The sequence below is a fragment of the Halichoerus grypus genome, chromosome 12 (assembly GCF_964656455.1).
Source record: "Halichoerus grypus chromosome 12, mHalGry1.hap1.1, whole genome shotgun sequence".
NCBI classification, from domain to species: Eukaryota; Metazoa; Chordata; class Mammalia; order Carnivora; family Phocidae; genus Halichoerus; species Halichoerus grypus.
This window is the reverse complement of record NC_135723.1, coordinates 16,723,629-16,745,556: the sequence shown is the minus strand read 5'-3', so window position 1 is coordinate 16,745,556 and position 21,928 is coordinate 16,723,629. Positions and strand designations below refer to the sequence as shown.

At 39.0% G+C, this 21,928-nt stretch overlaps 2 protein-coding genes and 1 gene segment (V, D, J or C); all 3 read right to left on the bottom strand.

Annotated features, from left to right (window-relative positions):
* LOC144379699 (uncharacterized) overlaps positions 1-21,221 on the bottom strand; it is a 26,426-nt gene extending 5,205 nt beyond the window's left edge. The window contains exons 1-2 of the mRNA XM_078059871.1: positions 21,178-21,221; positions 8,156-8,304 (exon numbers count right to left, since the gene is read on the bottom strand). Coding sequence (XP_077915997.1) covers positions 8,156-8,304; positions 21,178-21,221 — 193 coding nt within the window. The remainder of the gene's footprint in view (positions 1-8,155; positions 8,305-21,177) is intronic.
* On the bottom strand, positions 3,045-3,227 carry LOC118530510 (T-cell receptor gamma alternate reading frame protein). Its single transcript, XM_036084033.1, is given in 1 exon segment — positions 3,045-3,227. A coding segment is annotated over 1 exon segment (177 nt). The 5' UTR covers positions 3,222-3,227.
* Positions 20,906-21,928, bottom strand: part of LOC118551588 (T-cell receptor gamma chain C region C10.5-like) — a 30,301-nt gene continuing 29,278 nt past the window's right edge. Inside the window, 1 exon segment of the C gene segment in view lies at positions 20,906-21,502. Coding sequence covers positions 21,360-21,502 — 143 coding nt within the window.

Below are 21,928 nucleotides of genomic sequence, written 5' to 3'. Positions count from 1 at the left end.
TGTACAAGGCACTATGTGAAAGTTCATTATTCATCTCATCTGATCCCCCAGTAACAATGATGTGAGATGAATTTGGAAGCCTCCATGTTAGACACAAGGAAATAAGGTTTAGTGAGTAATTAACTTGCCAAGAGTCATACCAGTGACTGGTAGAATCAGCACTCAAAGGTCAGTTGTGGAGGTTTAGATGAGCTAGAACATGTGGCAAGTACCTTGTAAAACAATCCATTGAAATCAAATATACTCCACCATTGTGGACTCTCAGACATCATCTCTTCCAGATATCTTAACTAGTCTTTTTTTTTTTTTTTTAAAGATTTTATTTATTTATTTGAGAGAGAGAGAATGAGAGACAGAGAGCATGAGAGGGAGGAGGGTCAGAGGGAGAAGCAGACTCCCTGCTGAGCAGGGAGCCCAATGCGGGACTCGATCCCGGGACTCCAGGATCATGACCTGGGCCGAAGGCAGTCGCCTAACCAACTGAGCCACCCAGGCGCCCCAGATATCTTAACTAGTCTTAACAAATGACCTTTTTATTGCAGAAGCTCACCATTTTAGTTCACTTCTTTCCAGGGACAGAAGATAGAGCAATAATAATTATAGTTTTCCGAACATTTAAAACCTGAGGTGAGAGTTGTATTTCTCTACAGTGTAAAAAAAAAAATGCCCAACATACATACAAAGACAAAATTCCTTTAAAAGATCATTGACCATTGGATGCAGGAAGAGAGAGTTGCAAGGTTGTTTTGTTTTATCCTTTTCTGCTCCATGTGTCCTTATCCACACAGGCATGGTTCTGGTGTGCAATTTTATGCACTCCACACAATCTTCTATTGGTGCACTCTTAAAAAAAATGGGTTTGAGGTATAGGCTTTGGGGTAAATCCCCAAAATAAAATGTTTATATAATCATGTTTAGATGTTAAATTATCCTCAAGAACTGACTTTAAAGTGTCTTAAAAGTCCTTTTCTTTTCCATACAGTGGCTTTACTGAGAGAAATAAAAGAGAAAGAGAAGTGAAATAAAAGAGAAATAAAAATTTCTTATCACCATGCATTGATTGATTGAAAAGCATTAAGGTAACAATTTTTCCAATTAAAATCTGTGTGTGTGCCCTAGGTCCTCTTTCTCAATCAAGTTGGTTGAAAACTTGGACCAGATAGTTTCATCTCTTCAAAATCATTTCATGGATTTGGGCTTCCATGTTCTATATATTTTTAGCTTTCATCAAAACCAAAAAGAATAAACAAAACACTTACAAGAAACAGCATTAGAAATTTGCTGTAGAAAGGCATTAACAGAAATGCCCTCAATAGCTTTGTTGCTATAAGACCGTGGGAGACATTTCTTTCAGAAATTAATTCCCAAGTAAAACACATCATGAATAAGAACTTCTCCCTTTTCTATAATCATTACCATGGAACGTACTATAGTATATCTTTACTTTGATCAATAAAAAATCAATACGTAAAGGACTTCAGCCCAGTGATTACATTAAGCTTATGTTTAGCTCATTTGCCTCCTCTCTGTTTCTTAGCTATAGAAATAAAAAATTAGGGCTGTTTGTAATCTTAGTTCAGTTATCTTAGGAAAGGATATACATAAATACAATAAACATGAATAAATGCAGCCATGTCGTGCTTTCAAAACCAAGCATTTTCACTGACATTATTGCGCTTCTTCATCACAAGCCAGGAGAAAGGAAAGATAAGTGTTCCACCCTAATTTGATTGTTGGAAACACTAAGGATCCAAGAGGATAAAGATTTACTTCAGCAATTCAGAGTGGTACACTGCAAAGGTCTTTGCATGTTTTGTTATGTGTTTGTTTCCCACTGCTTCCCAAGGGCTTGTGAACCGCATGGAAAGTACAGACTGGTTCCTGCTCATGGTCCCACTGGGGTCTTGGTCTGTGATGTTAATACCAGGACTTGACTGAGTGTGGTGAGTTACTGGACCACAGCTGGGCCAGGGCACCTTTAGCCGTCTGCCCACACTGTCTAAATATGTCCAGCATCTGCCCCAATGGGGTTCATTTGGGGCACCATGCCTAAATCATGCCTGAATCATGAGTGACCTTGAGTGATTAGGAAAAGCATGTTCTCTCTACTGTAGTGATCCTCCTTGGGGCAGTAGTTCATCCTGCATCCCTACCAGGCCTGGCACACAGTAGGACTGCAATGATGTTTGCTGAGCAGCTTTATCAATGGTAAGGAATACATTCATTGTATAGAATGGAAGAATGTAAACATTAGCCTCACCCAATCTTTACTTACAAATTTCACCTTATGGTGGTATATAAAATTCAAATCTAAAAAATCCAAGACCATACTAAAACCTCAACACCCAAATTACTCTGTTTTTTATTGAGTTGGGATCTGGTTCTATCAAATGAATAGCATTTTGTCACCAACTCATTGTTGATGGGTTATACTTTCAATAGACCAGATCGAAGTGAGAGGGACTTTGACTTCTGAGTAGAACATTCCTGAAAGACGTGTAATTGTTTTTATTTCCTGATCAAGTATGATCATCAAAAGCAGACTCTCTTTTTGAGCATATATGGTGTGCAAGTTGCTAGATGCTTCCATGTATATTGTTTCATTTAATCCCTATAATGATCCTAAAAAACATCATTATACCCTTCATATTTTGGATGATAAACTGAGGTGAGAAAGGGTAAGTGAATTTTTCTTTTCCTTTTTCTTTTTTAATGTTCCAAAGCCCATACTATTTCAATTCGCTGGGGAAATAGAAGGACATTTATGCTACCATGAAAGGTAACAACATTTAGAAAGATTTCTGTTTGTTTCTTTTCATTAATATTTAACAGAAAAGGTAGGGCATTTCCTTTGAAGAAAAAGGGCACTGGAAGCTTGCATTTCTATATCTATATGCACATACCTTTTTTCATTGAACGAAAAAGAATCTCTTCATCAATCCCTCCTTTATTATTCTCGTGTGTGACAATACATTTTTGTTCTTTAGCCATTGACTTTTTAGTCACGGTCAGCCAGCTGAATTTCATGTATGTGTCGCTGGTCTTCATGGTGTCTCCCTGCTGGGATTTCAGAATTGTTTTGCCATCTTTTTCTTTCCAATGTATCTTGATAACTTCAGGGAAAAAATTCTCAAGAAGACAAAGATATGTTCCAGCCTTATGGAATTTTATTTCAGCAATTGAAGGGAAAAAAATTGTGGGAATGGGGGAATTGTCTGCATCAGGGCTTTTATCTGTGGGGGAAAATGGAATAGCAATTAAAAACATTATTATAGAAATACAAACATTGTGTGGTTTGGAACCACCTAGCACAGAGTGAAATGAAGGAAATTTGCCATAGAATTAGTGCTTATCATGGTCTCTCATCACAGTGGGTTATGAGGTACTGATTATTCTTATTTTCAACAGGAAAACAGATTCAAGAAGTCATGTAACCTGCTTAAAGTCACAGCTATTAAGTGATGGAGTCTGGATTAAAACGTGAAATTTTTTGAAACAATACACACTTTTTGAATGGGAATCGACTGTAACACATACTTGACAATCTATCAAATTGACCTTTAAATCTTCAAGTATGGATCTCATGTCCACTTCTGAAGTAATGGAGGTCTCCTACTTGATTTCTGATTTTATAAAACATCTCAATCTCTCATCTGAACCACTCCAGGATTTTAAGTAGGACAATGTTTAAAACTGCACCTCCCAATTATTTACAATGCCTTGAATTTAGAAGCAAAGCAGCAGTATTTCCAAAACTGCTATTAAAAAACTTATTTTCAGATATGCTTTTATATTAGCTGTATCAAGTAACACACTTACCAGAATTTTGTTTTGCTTTGGAAGATGTTCACTGAAAGCACATTTTATATTGGAATTTCATTTACAATTTAGGTATAACTAAGAAGCCACTCTAAGAAGACATACTATGAAGAATTTGGACTCTCAGAGTCTCCCCTCAAAGTTGAATCTGCCCTAGAAAGCTGCTAAACAGTTTTAGAATGCCACAGTATTCTGTGATTTCACCTGCTGAATAAAATATATATATAACGAGTAGTGTAAAAGTTATGGTTCCATAGTTTTTTGACATAATGTCAAAATATGTAACAAAACATCATAGTTTTAAAGGGTGTGTCACTTGAATGTTGGTATGTTACTTGATTATACATTTACTATTAATTTAATGATTAAAATTACAAATGTTAGAACCCTTTTAAAATTGATTTCCAAATGAAATTCAAGTAGTTTTCTGATATTCTTTTTGGGCTAGTTTGGTTAGTTTAATAATTCAATTTCTTAAGAAAAGAGGAATTGGATTTCTCATTTGAGAAGAGAAGGAAAACTTCTTTTGGGGGGGCTCTTAATATTCTATTTTTTGGGGGGGAAAAAGTCATGAGAATGTCTACCTGTGTAGCAAAGCTCCTGATTTTTATACTAAATCAGTAAGCAAACAATGAGTTCTTATTCATGGTGTAAGTAGAATTAGGACATAACGTGCTTATTTTAAATTCATACATCTTGTTTGCAGTGCAAATAGTATTTTATTGATTATAACAGTAAGACACTGTATATTTCTCAACCATACACTGTTTTTAATTTAAAAAGCATGTTAAAGATTAATTTTTCAATTGTACATGATGGTTACATAATTTTAGCCTCTAGTCAATATATTAAGGAATTCAACTTTCATCTTAGAAACTGTGCTTTTTTATAGGAATACTTCTGATTCATTATAGTCAAGAAATTGAAAATCAAATGATGAAATTGAAACGTTTCTGGACAACAACACCCTGTTTTTACCTCCTGTCCCTTTTCCTCAGCTGGATTCTTGATGTTTTATTCTTTTGGATAAAATGAATCTTAAGCTTTCACAATTTTCTCAAAGGAATAGTTAACTGAGCATTATTTAATTTGATTGCTAGAATATACATTGATTATGTAGTCAGTTGGAAAAAAGAGGACCAGAAACTCGCTTTTCAGTTTATGAATTCATATGTGCCTATCATCACGACCATGAAGAAAAGCAAGATATATCATTTCTTTCATTTTTTTCAATGTTTTACCACCTTTGTGAAAATTCTTAAAAACTTTTATTTGAGCAGACCTAATGTGCTAGAAACATCCCTGTGAGATGTTCTCCCTCATTCAGGCAAAATTTCATCTCTACGGCTAGTGAAGAATGAACAAATATAGTAGTTTGAATTTAGGGGGGAAAACTTAGCTTATAACATTCTTGAATATGTTTACACATTAAGTATTTTGATACTTAATCATCCTCTGACAAATGAAAGTGTAGCAGTTTTTTGTTCATTCTTTTCCATTGGTTATTTTTGAAATCAAATAAATAAGATGTACAAACCTCTTTACAAAACTTTCAACACAGAAATCCCAAATGGCTCTAACATCTTAGAAACCCCCACTTGCTGTAGCTAGTTAGCTCCTTGCTAATGTCCTCCATGCTAGCTCAGGCAGGAACTACCCCCAGGACTGGGACAGAGTCACCAACCTCTCCAAGGATCCTGCTACTATTTGTGACCAAAATGGGACCAAATCCTAGAATTCTGAGCCAGCGCCAGCACCTAGACTGCAGCCCCTGCATTACCAGCCTCCCTCCCCTCCCTTATACTGAAGAATGTAATTTACCTGTAACCCTGAGCTTTGTGCCAAGACCAAACACTTTGATTCTGCTCCAGCCATACTAATCCCACCTGAAAAGCTTTTACAGAAATCTCTCTTTGTGCGTCTTTTAAAATTGTGCCCATATTTTTTCAATATTTATATAGATTTATAAAAATGGGCCTTGTTAACATTAAACAAAGATAAAGTTCAAGCAAAATCACATTAGATACGATCATAGCCAAGAATGGATTAACTGACCCCTCTCTGCCTGGACAGCTTGGGTCTGTCTTTCCCATCTCACTCACAGGAGTTGGGGAGTATGGTTTTACTTTTCCATTTTCTTGACCCTTAGATATCTCTTCTTTTAAAGGGTTTTCCTGTGTGATATCACTTCTTTTACTAGAGATAATTTACAGCTATTATTTCTTTTGTTTTCAAAGAGGAACAAAAAAGTATTTACTAAATCAACGTTCGGTACTTTTACAGGTATTTGTTTTTCTTTCTATGTATTGAGGGGTGGGTATCTAGTTTGATTGTAAAGTAAGTTCTTTCCTGAATCCAATCCCCACTAATCAGCGACGAGATGAGTTGTTACAGAGTCTGAAATCTTAATGCTGATCTTGTAACATATTTATTACAGAAAGATTGCCTCTCTGAACCTGAAATTACCCTAACAGGTTCCAGGGTATTGAGTTACAATCCTGAGCTGCCCATCAGAGGATCCTGCTTGGTTTGCTCTCCCTGCAGCTGTCCCAGCCGGAGTGCAAAGGCAGCTCTGAGTTCTGCAGCTGAGTCCTGCATGTAGTACAACTGCTCCCATTCTTCTGCCAGCTTCCATATTTCCAGCAAATTTGATGCCAATACAGAAAAGAGTTGAATTCAATGGTGTCAAAGGACTTGTCATTTAATAGAAATTCCCCAAGAATCACATTTTGAAAATTTAATAAGTGCATATTCAGCATGACTTAATTGATGTCTCGGGGGAAGAGAGGCAATTTTAGTGCCATGATTAGAAGCAGAAGCATTGTTTTCCACGTGAGGAGTCATACAAATTATGAGCTATTACTAGCTAAGCATTCAACTAAAGAGTCTATTTAAAAGGTCAGGCTACAAAAGACTATATATTCGGAATATAAAAATATGGCTTAATGTTTCTAGTATCACATAATGGTCTAGACCATGCTTTTTGGAATGGACAAGTCTCTACTGGATCCCACTCTTCACCATAGTAACTAGCCATGTGACTTTATGCAAATAACTGAATTTCTCCAAGCCTCAGTATCCTCATCTGTGAATTTGGAATAAGAGGATATACTCTATAGGGCTGTTGAGGAATGAGATAAAGCACTAGACTAGTCAGCATGGTACCTGACCCACAATAAATCTTAGCTAATATCATGATTTTCCTTAGTGGGATGGTTTCAGGCCATTTTATCAAATTCTTCCATCAAACAAAATATATGGATTTTATAAGCAATAGGTATTTCATAAGTTAAGACAACAAACGAGCTCATGAATCCAAGACGTTCCGGGTCTCTCGCAGCCACAAGCTGAAAAACACAGGACCCAATGAAACCACAGTCTAGAATAGTTGTCCTCTAGACTAGAAGCTTTTTAGTGTTGAGACTGTGTCTTTTTCACCCTTTGATCTCTAGCATCCAGCAGAATAACTGTCTTCAGGAAATGTTTGCTGAGACAATAAATGAACAAACGAAAGTGTAAAACCACACAAACTCTTTTCATGGACGCTGGAGCTGAAGTGGTTTACTGAGTTCACAAATTTCATTAAACTGGACCATATTTAGGTAATACCCCAAGACTAGCAATAACACAAATTTTGACCGGTCTCAGCCTCCTCTCTGAGAAGTTAGAGTAATAAGGGGATTATTGATGTTCTATCATCATTTACTGTAAGAGTTAATTTTTTTTACACTGCTGTTAAAGATGAGATCAAAAGCAATCACATATTTTGCAGGTTATTAGAGAAAGGAGCACTATTCATTAAGAAAGGAACACTATTAATACTAGAGGTACTTAATCAAAGCATTTCTCACTTAAAAGACCAATTAGAAGAAAAGCATTTTGGATCCCAGGATCCTGGGATCGAGCCCCGCATCAGACTCCCTGCTCAGTGGAGAGCCTGCTTCTCTCTCTCTGATTGCTGCTCCCCCTGCTTGTGTGCTCACTCTCTCTCTCTGTGTCAAGTAAATAAATAAAATCTTTTAAAAAAAAGAAAAGAAAAGAAAAGCATTTTGAACCAATAACTCACACCAATGGTTTGTAGGCACAGTCCTAAAAATAATTTTAATTTCAAGCCTGAGTCTATTTTTGTGTGTGTATATATTCTGAAGGTAGAATTTTAATCTGCTTACACACAGGGAAGTAAATAAATCATTTGCAAAGTAATTTTCTTTCCATATATAATAATCAGTAGCTGCAAAATTACTGTCCATATGCTGAGGTGATCCTACATTGTTTTTTCTAAAAACCATCTATCAGTATTCCATTCACAGTGTCAAAACAGAACAGAGTTACTTACCTGGGGGAGTTACTATGAGCTTAGTTCCTTGTGCAAATATCTTGATCCAGCCTGAGTAACCACATTGGTTAGAGCTTCTGCAAAAAATGTCAGCCTTCTGAGCTTCATGGCAGGACCAGCAGGTAGAAACCTTGTACTGGCAATTTGATCTTCTTCATTCCCTTGGAAGTCCTTGAATATAAGCTTCATGGCATCTGATATCTTATGTTTTCCTCAGATTAAGAGACAGCAATATCTGTTTTCCAAGGAGGCAGTTAATCACAGAAACAATAGAAAGCAGAAACAATAAGAGCAAAAGAAAAGAGAGAGAGAGGGAGTAATCGGTCAACCAACTACTTACCTAAATTACCAGGAAAATTACCATCAATTAAGAGGTTTTGATTTCCAGGTATTCAATTGCGTGAAACTGCTCAGAAATCACATCAAAGGAAAAGCCTTTCTGTTCTCACAAACACCAGACCTGCTCCATTAGCAATTTGGGATTGTATTTCTAAAGGAGGAAACTCTTCAGTAACCCAAAATGCAAATATGTCAATAAAAATATACTTGAGAAATGTGAACAATGTTCTCCATTTTTAATCAGCTACTTTTACAACTTGGCAAAATGATTTTTTACTACATAATGCAAAATGAGAAATATTATTTGTGTAATGACATATTATTCCTGGAATGAAGGAATAAATTTGTAGAAGTCTATCTTCCATCATATAATAGATTCCTATCTAAACCAAAATTTTAAAACAAAACCCAGTTCTCTGATATGTTGAAAGAAAAAGCCTCTTGGAAGCTATTCTGTGATCTTCAGAATGCACGTGTAGCTCTACCTCTGTGGTTAACTAGTTTTGGACAAGGAATTTGCCATCCCTCGGCCCCCACATCCCATTTGCTGTGTGGGCATTGGGCTATGTATGTCCAAAGAGCCCTTCCTGTTCCAACAGCTTATGAACCTGTGATTAAGAGCAGGAAAGGGTCTGATATGGTTGCTCAAGTGAGAAAGGAGTTGAGGGTTAGTAATGAAGAAGGATTTCTCACAGGTCCCTTCTGACTTTGTGACATTGTGAGATCCCAACAGCACAATAGCAGGGGGCTTAATCAGACTTGAGGACATTATTGATTATGAGGTAAAAGACTCTGTTGTCTTTCTTATCTGTGTCCAAGCCAAAATTGGGCTCGTTTTACAGGTAATATTGGTTGAGCCATATAGGATTCATTTCAGGGGCTCCCCTTCTTTTGGTTGGTACCATGCATGATAGTCTTCTCCGGGGAAACCCCAGACAGCTTGCAACCTTATGTGCACTGTTCTCTCATGTCTTTGGTTAAAGGAGACTTGATCCTGAGAGATTCTCATTTCGCTATCTACATTTGTCAAACAAAGGAGAAAATCAGAGAAACTTGACAAAGTTGACAGTGGACATAAAAACATGGAAAGATAAGATTGGAATATAGTCAACCTACAAATCCAAGCTGAAGACATGTATATCCATGGAGTTGGCGTTGCCAATGACTAGTCAGAATTCTCTCCAAGAGGGCGCATGCATCAGGACTGGGGATGCAGTGGCAGCCCTGTTCTTCAGAGGCAAGGAGAGGGGAGGAAGGTTTGCTTTAGAACCAATGAAAGATATTAATATGGTCTGTCTCAGTGTTATTTTATTATGTTCCTGGTATAAAGAACTATCAGGTCCCAGAAGACCTCACCAAAACACCTATGTTATAATAATTCATTGTTATCTTCCCCTTGGGAACAACACTCTTGCATTGTCCTTTAGGTTTTGCTTCAAACACACTATCTTTGAGCCCTTTTTCACTCTGAATGAGAATGTGGGGAGCTCTATGCCCATCATGAGAATTGGAAGAAAAGTTTAATTCTGTATAATAACAAATGAGACAATAATCCCACAACTATGCAGAAGTATATATATTTTATAGATCAGTAGTTTGTAGGAAGTTCACAAAGTTTGGTGAATATTAAAAATTACTGTAGTTATTGCTTTAGAGGTTATTATATTTCTACACTCTACTGTGAATGAAGAAAAATCTTGGAGCAAAAATATCCTTTGGTTTATTATCCTCGATTCTTTTCCAATTCACAATTCTTAGCTTTTCAAAATAAAGCAAACTTTACTGTTGTTTGGAGGACAATGTATGGTGTGACTTTCGAAGAGTCTCTGAGTTCCTGTGTTAGCTGAGATGGCTCAGGGAAGCAGTTCAGTTGTAACGGGAAAGGACACTGTGATGTGTTGATCCTGTGCTAGACCTGTCCTGTATCGAGCCTCCTTCAGTCCCCAGCAACCCTATGAGAAAGATGTAGTATCTTCCCTGGATTGTGCTGTGAGTTAAGTGGCTGAGTAGGAATTTGAAATCCAGATCTCGATCCTTCCTTCCTTCCTTCCTTCTTCCTTCCTCCCTCCCTCACTCCCTTCCTCACTCCCCCTCTCCCTCCCTCCCACTTTTCCTCCTATTTTCTTTTTCTTTCTTTCTTTCTTTCTTTCTTTCTTTCTTTCTTTCTTTCTTTCTTCTTCCTTCCTTCCTTCCTTTCTTCCTTCCTTCCTTTTCTTTCTTTCTTTTTATTTATTTATTTATTTTATTTTAAAGATTTTTATTTATTTATTTGACAGAGAGAGACACAGCGAAAGAGGGAACACAAGCAGGGGGAGAGGGAGAGGGAGAAGCAGACTCCCCGCTGAGCAGGGAGTCCGATGCGGGGCTCGATCCCAGGACCCTGGGATCATGACCTGAGCTGAAGGCAAACGCTTAACGACTGAGCCACCCAGGCGCCCCTGATATGAGGAATTCTTAATCTCTGGAAACAAACTGAGGGTTGCTGGAGTGGGGGGTGGGGTGGGAGGGATGGGGTGACTGGGTGATAGACACTGGGGAGGGTAAGTGCTATGGTGAGCGCTGTGAATTGTGCAAGACTGTTGAATCACAGATCTGTACCTCTGAAACAAATAATGCAATATATGTTAAGAAAAAAAAAAAAGAAGATAGCAGGAGGGGAAGAATGAAGGGGGGTAAATCGGAGGGGGTGACAAACCATGAGAGACGATGGACTCTGAAAAACAAACAGGGTTCTAGAAGGGAGGGGCGTGGGAGGATGGGTCAGCCTGGTGATGGGTATTAAAGAGGGCATGTTCTCCATGGAGCACTGGGTGTTATGCACAAACAATGAATCATGGAACACCACATCAAAAACTAATGATGTAATGTATGGTGATTAACATAACAATAAAAAAGAAAAAAAAGTAACTGACTTTAAACAAAACAAGAATTCCTCATATCAGTGAGGTCATATGATACATGTCTTTCTCTGATTGACTTATTTCGCTCAGCATAATACCCTCCAGTTCCATCCACGTCGTTGCAAATGGCAAGATCTCATTCCTTTTGATGGATGCATAATATTCCATTGTATATATATACCACTTCTTCTTTATCCATTCATCTGTCGATGGACATCTTGGCTCATTCCATAGTTTGGCTATTGTGGACATTGCTGCTGTAAACTTCAGGGTGCACGTACCCCTTCGGATCCCTACATTTGTATCTTTGGGGTAAATACCCAGTAGTGCAATTGCTGGGTCATAGGGTAGCTCTATTTTCAACTTTTTGAGGAACCTCCATACTGTTTTCCAGAGTGGCTGCACCAGCTTGCATTCCCACCAACAGTGTAGGAGGGTTCCCTTTCTCCGCATCCCCGCCAACATCTGTCATTTCCTGACTTGTTAATTTTAGCCATTCTGACTGGTGTGAGGTGCTATCTCATTGAGGTTTTCATTTGGATTTCCCTGATGCCGAGCGATGTTGAGCACTTTTTCATGTGTCTGTTGGCCATTTGGATGTCTTCTTTGGAAAAATGTCTGTTCATGTCCTCTGCCCATTTCTTGATTGGATTCTTTGTTCTTTGGGTGTTGAGTTTGATAAGCTCTTTATAGATTTTGGATACTAGCCCTTTATCTGATATGTCATTTGCAAATATCTTCTCCCATTCTGTCGGTTGTCTTTTGGTTTTGTGGACTGTTTCTTTTGCTGTGCAAAAGCTTTTTATCCTGATGAAGTCCAAATAGTTCAATTTTGCCCTTGCTTCCCTTGCCTTTGGCGATGTTTCTAGGAAGAAGTTGCTGCGGCTGAGGTCGAAGAGGTTGCTGCCTGTGTTCTCCTTTAGGATTTTGATGGACTCCTGTCTCACATTGAGGTCTTTCAACCATTTTGAGTCTATTTTTGTGTGTGGTGTAAGGAAATGGTCCAGTTTCATTCTTCTGCATGTGGCTGTCCAATTTTCCCAACACCATTTGTTGAAGAGACTGTCTTTTTTCCATTGGACATTCTTTCCTGCTTTGTCAAAGATTAGTTGACCATAGAGTTGAGGGTCCATTTCTGGGCTCTCTATTCTGTTCCATTGATCTATGTGTCTGTTTTTGTGCCAGTACCATACTGTCTTGATGATGACAGCTTTGTAATAGAGCTGGAAGTCTGGAATTGTGATGCCACCAGCTTTGCTTTTCTTTTTCAATGTTCCTCTGGCTATTCGGGGTCTTTTCTGGTTCCATACAAATTTTAGGATTATTTGCTCCATTTCTTTGAAAAAAGTGGATGGTATTTTGATGGGGATTGCATTGAATGTGGAGATTGCTCTAGGTCGCATTGACATCTTCACAATATTTGTTCTTCCAATCTATAAGCATGGAACATTTTTCCATTTCTTTGTGTCTTCCTCAATTTCTTTCATGAGTATTTTATAGTTTTCTGAGTACAGATTCTTTGCTTCTTTGGTTAGATTTATTCCTAGGTATCTTATGGTTTTGGGTGCAATTGGAAATGGGATCGACTCCTTAATTTCTCTTTCTTCTGTCTTGTTGTTGGTGTATAGGAATGCCACTGACTTCTGTGCATTGATTTTATATCCTGCCACTTTACTGAATTCCTGTGTGAGTTCTAGCAGTTTTGGGGTGGAGTCTTTTGGGATTTTCCACATAAAGTATTATATCATCTGCAAAGAGTGAGAGTTTGACTTCTTCTTTGCTGATTTGGATGCCTTTGATTTCTTTTTGTTGTCTGATTGCTGTGGCTAGGACTTCTAATACTCTGTTGAATAGCAGTGGACATCCCTGCCATGTTCCTGAACTTAAGGGGAACGCTCTCAGTTTTTCCCCATTGAGAATGATATTCACTGTGGGTTTTTCATAGATGGCTTTTATGATATTGAGGTATGTACCCTCTATCCGTATACTCTGAAGAGTTTTGACCAAGAAAGGATGCTGTACTTTGTCAAATGCTTTTTCTGCATCTATTGAGAGGATCACATGATTCTTGTTCTTTCTTTTATTAGTGTATTGTTTCAAATTGATTGATTTGCAGATGTTGAACCAACTTTGCAGCCCAGGGATAAATCCCACTTGGTCGTGGTGAATAATCCTTTTAATGTACTGTTGGATCCTATTGGCTGGTATTTTGGTGAGAGTTTTTGCATCCATGTTCATCAAGGATATTGGTCTGTAATTCTCCTTTTTGATGGGGTCCTTGTCTGGTTTGGGGATCAAGGTAATGGTGGCCTCATAAAACAAGTTTAGAAGTTTTCCTTCCATTTCTAATTTTTGGAACAGTTCCGGTAGAATAGGTATTAATTCTTCTTTAAATGTTTGGTAGAATTCCCCTGGGAAGCCATCTAGCCCTGGGCCCCTGTTTGTTGGGAGATTTTTGATGATTGCTTCAATTTCCTTAGTGGTTATAGGTCTGTTCAGGTTTTCTATTTCTTCCTGGTTCAGTTTTGGTAGTTGATACATCTCTAGGAATGCATCCATTTCTTCCAGATTATCTAATTTGCTGGCATAGAGTTGCTCATAATATGTTCTTATAATTGTTTGTATTTCTTTGGTGTTGGTTGTGATCTCTCCTCTTTCATTCATGATTTTGTTTATTTGGGTCCTTTCTCCTTTCTTTTTGATAAGTCTGGCCAGGGGTTTATCAATCTTGTGAATTCTTTCAAAGAACCAGCTCCTAGTTTCGTTGATCTGTTCTACTGTTCTTTTGGTTTCTATTTCATTGATTTCTGCTCTGATCTTTATTATTTCTTTTCTCCTGCTGGGTTAGGCTTTATTTGCTGTTCTTTCTCCAGATCCTTTAGGTGTAGGGTTAGGTTGTGTATTTGAGACCTTTCTTGTTTCTTGAGAAAGGCTTGTATTGCTATATACTTTCCTCTTAGGACCGCCTTTGCTGCATCCCAAAGATTTTGAACAGTTGCATTTTCATTTTCACTTGTTTCCATGAATTTTTTAAATTCTTCTTTAATTTCCTGGTTGACCCATTCATTCTTTGGTAGGATGCTCTTTAGCCTCCATGTATTTGAGTTCTTTCTGACTTTCCTCTTGTGGTTGAGTTCCAGTTTCAAAGCACTGTGGTCTGAAAATATGCAGGGAATGATTCTAATCTTTTGGGACCGGTTGAGAGCTGATTTGTGACCTAGGATATGATCTATTCTGGAGATGTTCCATGGGCACCAGAGAAGAATGTGTATTCTGTTGCTTTGGGATGGAATGATCTGAATATATCTGTGAAGTCCATTTGGTCCAGTGTGTCATTTAAAGTCTTTATTTCCTTGTTGATCTTTTGCTTAGATGATCTGTCCATTTCAGTGAGGGGGGTGTTAAAGTCCCCCACTATTATTATATTGTTGTCAATGTGTTTCTTTGCTTTTGTTATTAATTGCCTTATATAATTGGCTGCTCCCATGTTAGGGGCATAGATATTTACAATTGTTAGATCTTCTTGTTGGATAGACCCTTTAAGTAGGATATAGTGTCCTTCTTCATCTCTTATTACAGTCTTTGGTTTAAAATCTCATTTGTCTGATATAGGGATTGCCACCCCAGCTTTTTTTTTGGTGTCCATTAGCATGGTAAATGGTTTTCCACCTCTTTACTTTCAATCTGGGGGTGTCTTTGGGTCTACAATGAGTCTCAGACAGCATATCGATGGGTCTTGTTTTTTTATCCAATCTGATAGCCTGTGTCTTTTGACTGGGGCATTTAGCCCATTTACATTCAGGGTAACTATTGAAAGAGATGAATTTAGTGCCATTGTATTGCCTGTAAGATGACTGTTACTGTATATTTTCTGTGTTCCTTTCTGGTCTATGTTGCTTTTAGGCTCTCTCTTTGCTTAGAGGACCCCTTTCAAGATTTCTTGTAACACTGGTTTCGTGTTCGCAAATTCCTTTAGTTTTCGTTTCTCCTGGAAACTTTTTCTCTCTCCTTCTATTTTCAATGACAGCCTAGCTGGATATAGTATTCTTGGCTGCATATTTTTCTCATTTAGTGTTCTGAATATATCATGCCAGTCCTTTCTGGCCTGCCAGGTCTCTGTGGATAGGTCTGTTGCCAATCTAATATTTCTACTATTGTAGGTTACAGATCTCTTGTCCTGAGCTGCTTTCAGGATTTTCTCTTTGTCTCTGAGACTCGTAAGTTTTAGTATTAGATGTCGGGGTGTTGACCTATTTTTATTGATTTTGAGGGGGGTTCTCTGTGCCTCCTGGATTTTGATGCCTGTTTCCTTCCCCAAATTAGGAAAGTTCTCTGCTATAATTTACTCCAATATACCTTCTGCCCCTCTCTCTCTTTCTTCTTCTTCTGGGATCCCAATTATTCTAATGTTGTTTCGTCTTATGGTATCGTTTATCTCTCGAATTCTGCCCTCGTGATCCAGTAGTTGTTTATCTCTCTTTTTCTCAGCTTCTTTATTTTCCATCATTTGGTCTTCTATATCACTAATTTTCTCTTCTGCCTCATTTATCCTAGCAGTTAGAGCCTCCATTTTTGATTGCACTTCATTAATAGCCTTTTTGTTTCGACTTGGTTAGATTTTAGTTCTTTTATTTCTCCAGAAAGGGTTTCTCTAATATCTTCCATGCTTTTCTCAAGCCCAGCTAGTATCTTTAAAATCATCATTCTGAACTCTATTTCCAACATCTTCCTAATGTCTGTATTGATTAGGTCCCTGGCAGTTGGTACTGCCTCTTGTTCTTTTTGTTGAGGTGATTTTTTCCATCTTGTCATTTTGTCAGAGGAGAAAAAATGAATGAGAGAATAAACTGCTAACAGGGTAATAACGACCCAAGAAAAATATACACTAAACAAATCAGAAGAGACCTGAAATTGGGGGAAAAGAAAGGGAAAGAAAGAAAAAAGAAAAAAAAGAATAAGATAAAGATAAAAACAAACAAACAAAACAACAACAACAAAAAAGAGAATATGATCAACTATGATCAGGCTGGTGCATAGATCCGTGCCACACACTAGATTTGGGGCATATTTTGATCTGTTAGAAGAAAGTGCCTCCCAAAATTTTAAAGAAAGAAAAACTTATATATGTGCAAAAATAAGCGTTAATACGATGAAGGGGTGGAATATGACTGTAAAGATGAAAATTATAAAAGATTTTATAAAAGGAATTGATAAGATAAGAAGTTGGTTGATAAAAGAAAGAAGAGGATTTAAAAAAAAAAAAGGGAAGAGAATGTGATCAGGCAGGAGACTAGAACAAAGCCATACACTAGAGATATAGGGTATATTTTGGTGTGTTTGAAGAAGTTGTATCCCAAAATTTTAAAGAGAGAACAACTTATATATATATATGTATACCAAAAATAAGGTTAACTATTATGAAGGGATAGAATATGACTCTAAAAATGAAAAATAAAAAAGTTTTTTTTTAAAAAAGGATTGATAACATGTTGGTTGAAAAAGGGAAAAAGAAAAATTCAAAAAAAAAAAAGAAAAAGAAAGTTAAAAGAAAAAAATTAACTTTGACAGTCTAAAGAATCATGGGAAAAAAGCCATGAATTCTATGTGCAGTATTCCCCTAGCCCTGGCGTTCTCCCATTCTCATTGATCGGTAAACTTGGTCTTGGCTGGCTGTTCTCGCTGATCTTCTGGGGGAGGGGCCTGTTGCTGTGGTTCCCAAATGTCTTTACTGGAGGCGGAATTGCTCCGCCCTTTCCAGTCGGGCTAAGTAATCTGCTTGGGTTTGCTCTCCAGAGCTTTTGTTCCCTGCAAGCTTTCCGTCCAGCTTTGGAGGATGAGAGTGAAAATGGCGGCCTCCCAATCTCCGCCCCGGAGGAGCCGAGAACTCGGGGCCCCGCTCCTCAGTGCGCCCTCAGAGAAAAGCAGTCAGTCACTCCCATCTCCCTGGTCTCCGGCCGCACTCCGTGCTCACCCAGCTTGCGACCAAGCGTTTCTATCTCTGGCACCCGACCCCGGGTGGAGTCTCCAAACCCAGCAGATCCCTGCAGTGCGCTCCCACGCCGCTCCTCCTGGGGAAGGAAGGTGAGTCTCCCCGGATCTGCCGCTTGTTGGGTCCCTGCTGGAGGAGCAGTGGCCCGACTGTGCCAGGGATCATGGTTTAGGGCAACCCCGAGCTGAGAGTCCGCTCCTCTGCTCTGTCTCCGCAGCTGGCTTCCCTGCTCCGATACCTGGGAGCTCTGCCGCACTCAGGCACCCCCGGTCTTTCTGTGACCCTGAGGGTCCTGAGACCACACTGTCCCGCGAGGGTTCCACCGGAGCGATGTCCCTCAGCGGAGCCGACTTCTAAAAGTTCCGATTTTGTGCTCCGCGGCTCTATCACTTGCCAGAAGTGGCCGACGGAGGCCCCTCCCCCGCCGTCTATCCTCCAGAATATCGCCTCAGATTCACTTCTCCGCACGTCCTACCTTCCAGAAAGTGGTCACTTTTCTGTTCAGAGAGTTGCTGCTACTCTTTTCTTCGATCTCCTGTTGAGTTTGTAGGTGTTCAGAATGGTTTGATCCCTATCTAGCTGAATTCCTGAGACCAGAGGAAATTTAAGTCTCCTACTCCTCCGCCATCTTGCTCCTTCTATGTCTGTGTTCTTGTGAGGGAAGAAGCACCTGCTATTGTGATGTCTCCAGTCTACCTGTGCTAATAGCTTCGTGGGCGCGAATCTCATGTCACCCTGTCCACACTGACAAAATGAGACAGAAAGTCAGAGCCTCAGTAAATCACCTGCCATGCAAAAATGCAGATCCTGGTGGAATGTCAGGGATCACCTAGTGCTACAAGATGTCTGCGTGCTGTTTCCTTCAGAGCAGTGTCATCGGAGTGGACTGAGGGAGCAGCGTCTCAACAGTCCTGGTCATACGATCCCCACTCATGTAGCAGGTGCTGGAATGAACTTGGTATAAAATAGGGGGACCCCTCACCCACAGCCTCACAGTATGTTTGACAGCAGGAGCATGCGCAGATGGATATGTCCTTTCCATTAGCTGTGGCCCTCTGGAAGTGAGCAAAGTCAGCTGTGGTTTAACTGTCCTTATTTCATCTTCCAACACCCGAGCCACCTCTTGCACAGCCCCAACCAGCAGGGGCCGGTTTGACTTCAAGCATTTTCCACAAATCAACCACATTTGACAGAGCACGTTGACAAAAAGAGCCTGAGAAAGTAAAGCACCATCACCACACCAGCGCCCTCCTGCCCCCCACACTGTCTCCTGCACCACCACCTTCCCCCTTTCTGCACCTCCCAGTCCAGGCAGTCCAGGGCCCACTGGGGAAGGAAGGTGCTAAGGAGTTGGAAGCCATGGGAGACACTGCCTAGGAGCCCCAGCAGTGACTCAGCCCACACAGCTTTAGGTCTTTTGCTAGTTCTCCTCTGTGCCTCTGTGCTTTCCACGTGCAGTAACAGGTCCAGATCTCTCAGTAGAGGCTCAGACATTTGTCCTAAAGAAGTCTGATCACATTCTTGAGAATCAAGGAGTAAATCGAAATTAAATTTCCATTTTCTTGTATCTGATGGGTTTTAGGTTGTTTCCACATGGGAACCTCTACTTGGTTTCCAACAGAATGTTTCACAGAAACTGAAGTTGATTGTAAATAAACAAAAAATCCTTCCCAATTTTAAATGAGACATTGTTTTATTCTAATATATAAAAACTTTTACTTTTAAAGATTAATTTGTAAAGGAGAAAAATAAACAATCATTTATTTCTTCACCCACCAACCATGCATTGAACATTTTGTTTTATACTTATGTTTGTAGAAATATACACACACATATAAATGAGTGTCATACTTGTTAGTGTTATTACTTGTAGAAATCATGCTCAAAAGACTGGACAAATACTGCACAAAAAAAGAGATAAAAATGGACTCAATGTATGAAAAGATGATTATCCTCATCAGAGAAAAGCAAACTAAGATCATAATGAGATACTATTTTTCACCTGTCACATTATGAAAATCGTGATGTTTGACAGCACTTTCCTGACACTCACCTACATCATGGAAGAAGTGTACAATGATGCTCTCTATTGGGGTAAGTTGGCAATACCTGTCAAAATGACCAGTACGTATGTCCAAAGTGACATAAAACAATATTATAATTTTAGCATATTTTATGATAGTAAAAGATTGGAAATAATCCATTGGTCTATCACAAGGAACTGATCTTATAAAGTATACAGTCACCAATGAAATACTCTGCAGCTAAGTGTTCTTTTATATTGACATAAAAAGAGCACAAGGATATGTGAGAGGTGCAGAATAATGTATGTCATTACTACCTATGTGTTAGAAGGAAGAAAATTAGATCTATATGTATTTATTTTTTTTATATCTAAGTTCATATTTGCCTAAATAAAAATTGGAAGGATGGGCAAGAAACAAAAGTGTGACCTATAAGTTGTGTGCAAGTAGAGACAGTTGTTGGAGTAAGATTTTGTAGTTCAATTTTTAGAGAGTTTAAATTTTGGAACCATGTGAATGTATAACAATTTTAGTAGGGTCTTGCTGTGCATATTTCTTCAGCAACACTTTCTTTTTTTTAAAGTTTTTATCTATGTAATCTCTACACCCAATGTGGGGCTTCAACTTACAACCCCAAGATCAAAAGTCCCTCGTTCCTTAGACTGAGTCAGCCAGCAGCCACCTCAAAAACACTTTTCTGATTAATTTTCCATTTCTTCAACAATCTACATTTCTGTGTAGATGCATCCTAGTCCATCATACAACATCATTTGTTTTATTTTATTTTTTAGTTTCTTATTGGGCACTTGATTTAATTTGGGACTGTTGTAAATGGTTCTATGGTATTGCATATAAATCTTAGTGCATACCATAAGGGTGTGAGTGCGTGCAAGCAGGTGTGTCAGCTATTATTTCTAAAGTAGAGCTGCCAACAGTAGATGCTAATGCTGTTGAGGACTGGCATGTACCCAGCAAAATTAACCCATTTCATCCACACAACTCCAGGAGACGGGCACACCATATCTTCATTTTACAAAGGAGAAAATTATGGCACAGATATTTCAAATAGCTATAGACTCAAGACTTAAACCCAAGTACTTGGGGTTCAGAGTTCAAGCACTTAACCCCTCCACCACTCTACTTTTCCAGTGTTAGTGGGGCTCTCATGGGGTTATTGTGAGATCAGGAAACATGGGTCTGAGCACACCAGCCAGTCATGCGACATGTTATACTGTCGCCACCAGAATATCTTAAACCAAATGAGTCTGAATCTCCTTTCCTCTGAAGGAGAAATAACCTGGGCACCTTCAGTGGCTGTGGCCCCCTTGGCACCAGTGCCCCAAAGAAGGCATCATAAGGACCATCTCAGGGAAAGATTTGAAATGTGGAATTGACCAATATTACAACCAGTACTGAATTTAAAGGCTTAGTTGTCATGCTGTCCCTTACTTGGACTCTCAGTTAGATTGCGCCAAATGAAAGTACGCAGAGGCCAAAGTAGACTTTTGATTGTTTTTATTGTGCCTATTATGAAAGCAGTACAAAATTCAGGTAGCAAAGATTGCAGCTTCCAGATGTGTAAAATAAAAGGTTTCGAAGCAATTATCTGGTTAAAGAGCCCCAGGAGATACACCTGGAAGCTGTGCGTTGGCTAAACTCAGGCAGGGGTGGCTCTGAGGAGCTGGTAGACATTAAGGAGAGAACAATGCTGAAGCCCCTGTGGATGGCCCCCTGGCCCCACCCCTGAGTCATGGCAGAATTTGTTCTTACTGCAGATTGAACTTTTCTGCTTGTCCAATGGTTTGTAAAACCATTCTGCAATAATGACACAATAGAAAGAGACACATGTGAACTGAAATAACCCAAACCCAGAAAGCCCTGCTATATTCTCAGATGATGTTTTAGGCGACAATAGCCAATGAAGACAAGTGGACCCTGGGTGCCACCATGTGCTAGGAACTCTTCCCATTGCCACAGAATGCTGGCCTCCCAAGCAGATAGAAGGCAATGATGGTGGAGTAAATCAGGTTCTTGAGGAGGAGGAGGAGGTAGGTGTAGTAGGCAGAGGTGCTCATGAGCTGCAGCTGCAGGGTGTCTAAAAGAAGTCATTTATTAGTTTTACCTTTTGTTCTTTTGAAGGGCTAGGACTTATTAATGGCAGAGGGGTCACATTATACATTTCTGATGACCTAGGTTGAAGTGACACTCCCCCAACAACACAACCCAACAGTAAGCATCTACACCACCAGCACCACTACCACTACCACCACCACCAAATAACTCAGAATCCAGCTTGCAGGTCAAGTCAATCAACAACATCAGAGATTCACTAAGAACATTCCAAATTGTTAAAAAGTAAGGTTATATCTTAAATGAATGAGTCAACCTGAAAAAAACATTGGTGAGAAATAGCTTTTACCATTTCTTCACCCCCACCATGTCTCTAAGTAATAATAACTGCTAATATGCTTTAACCACTAACTAAATGGCAGACTTAATTTGAGAGGTTTGTGTGCAAAGC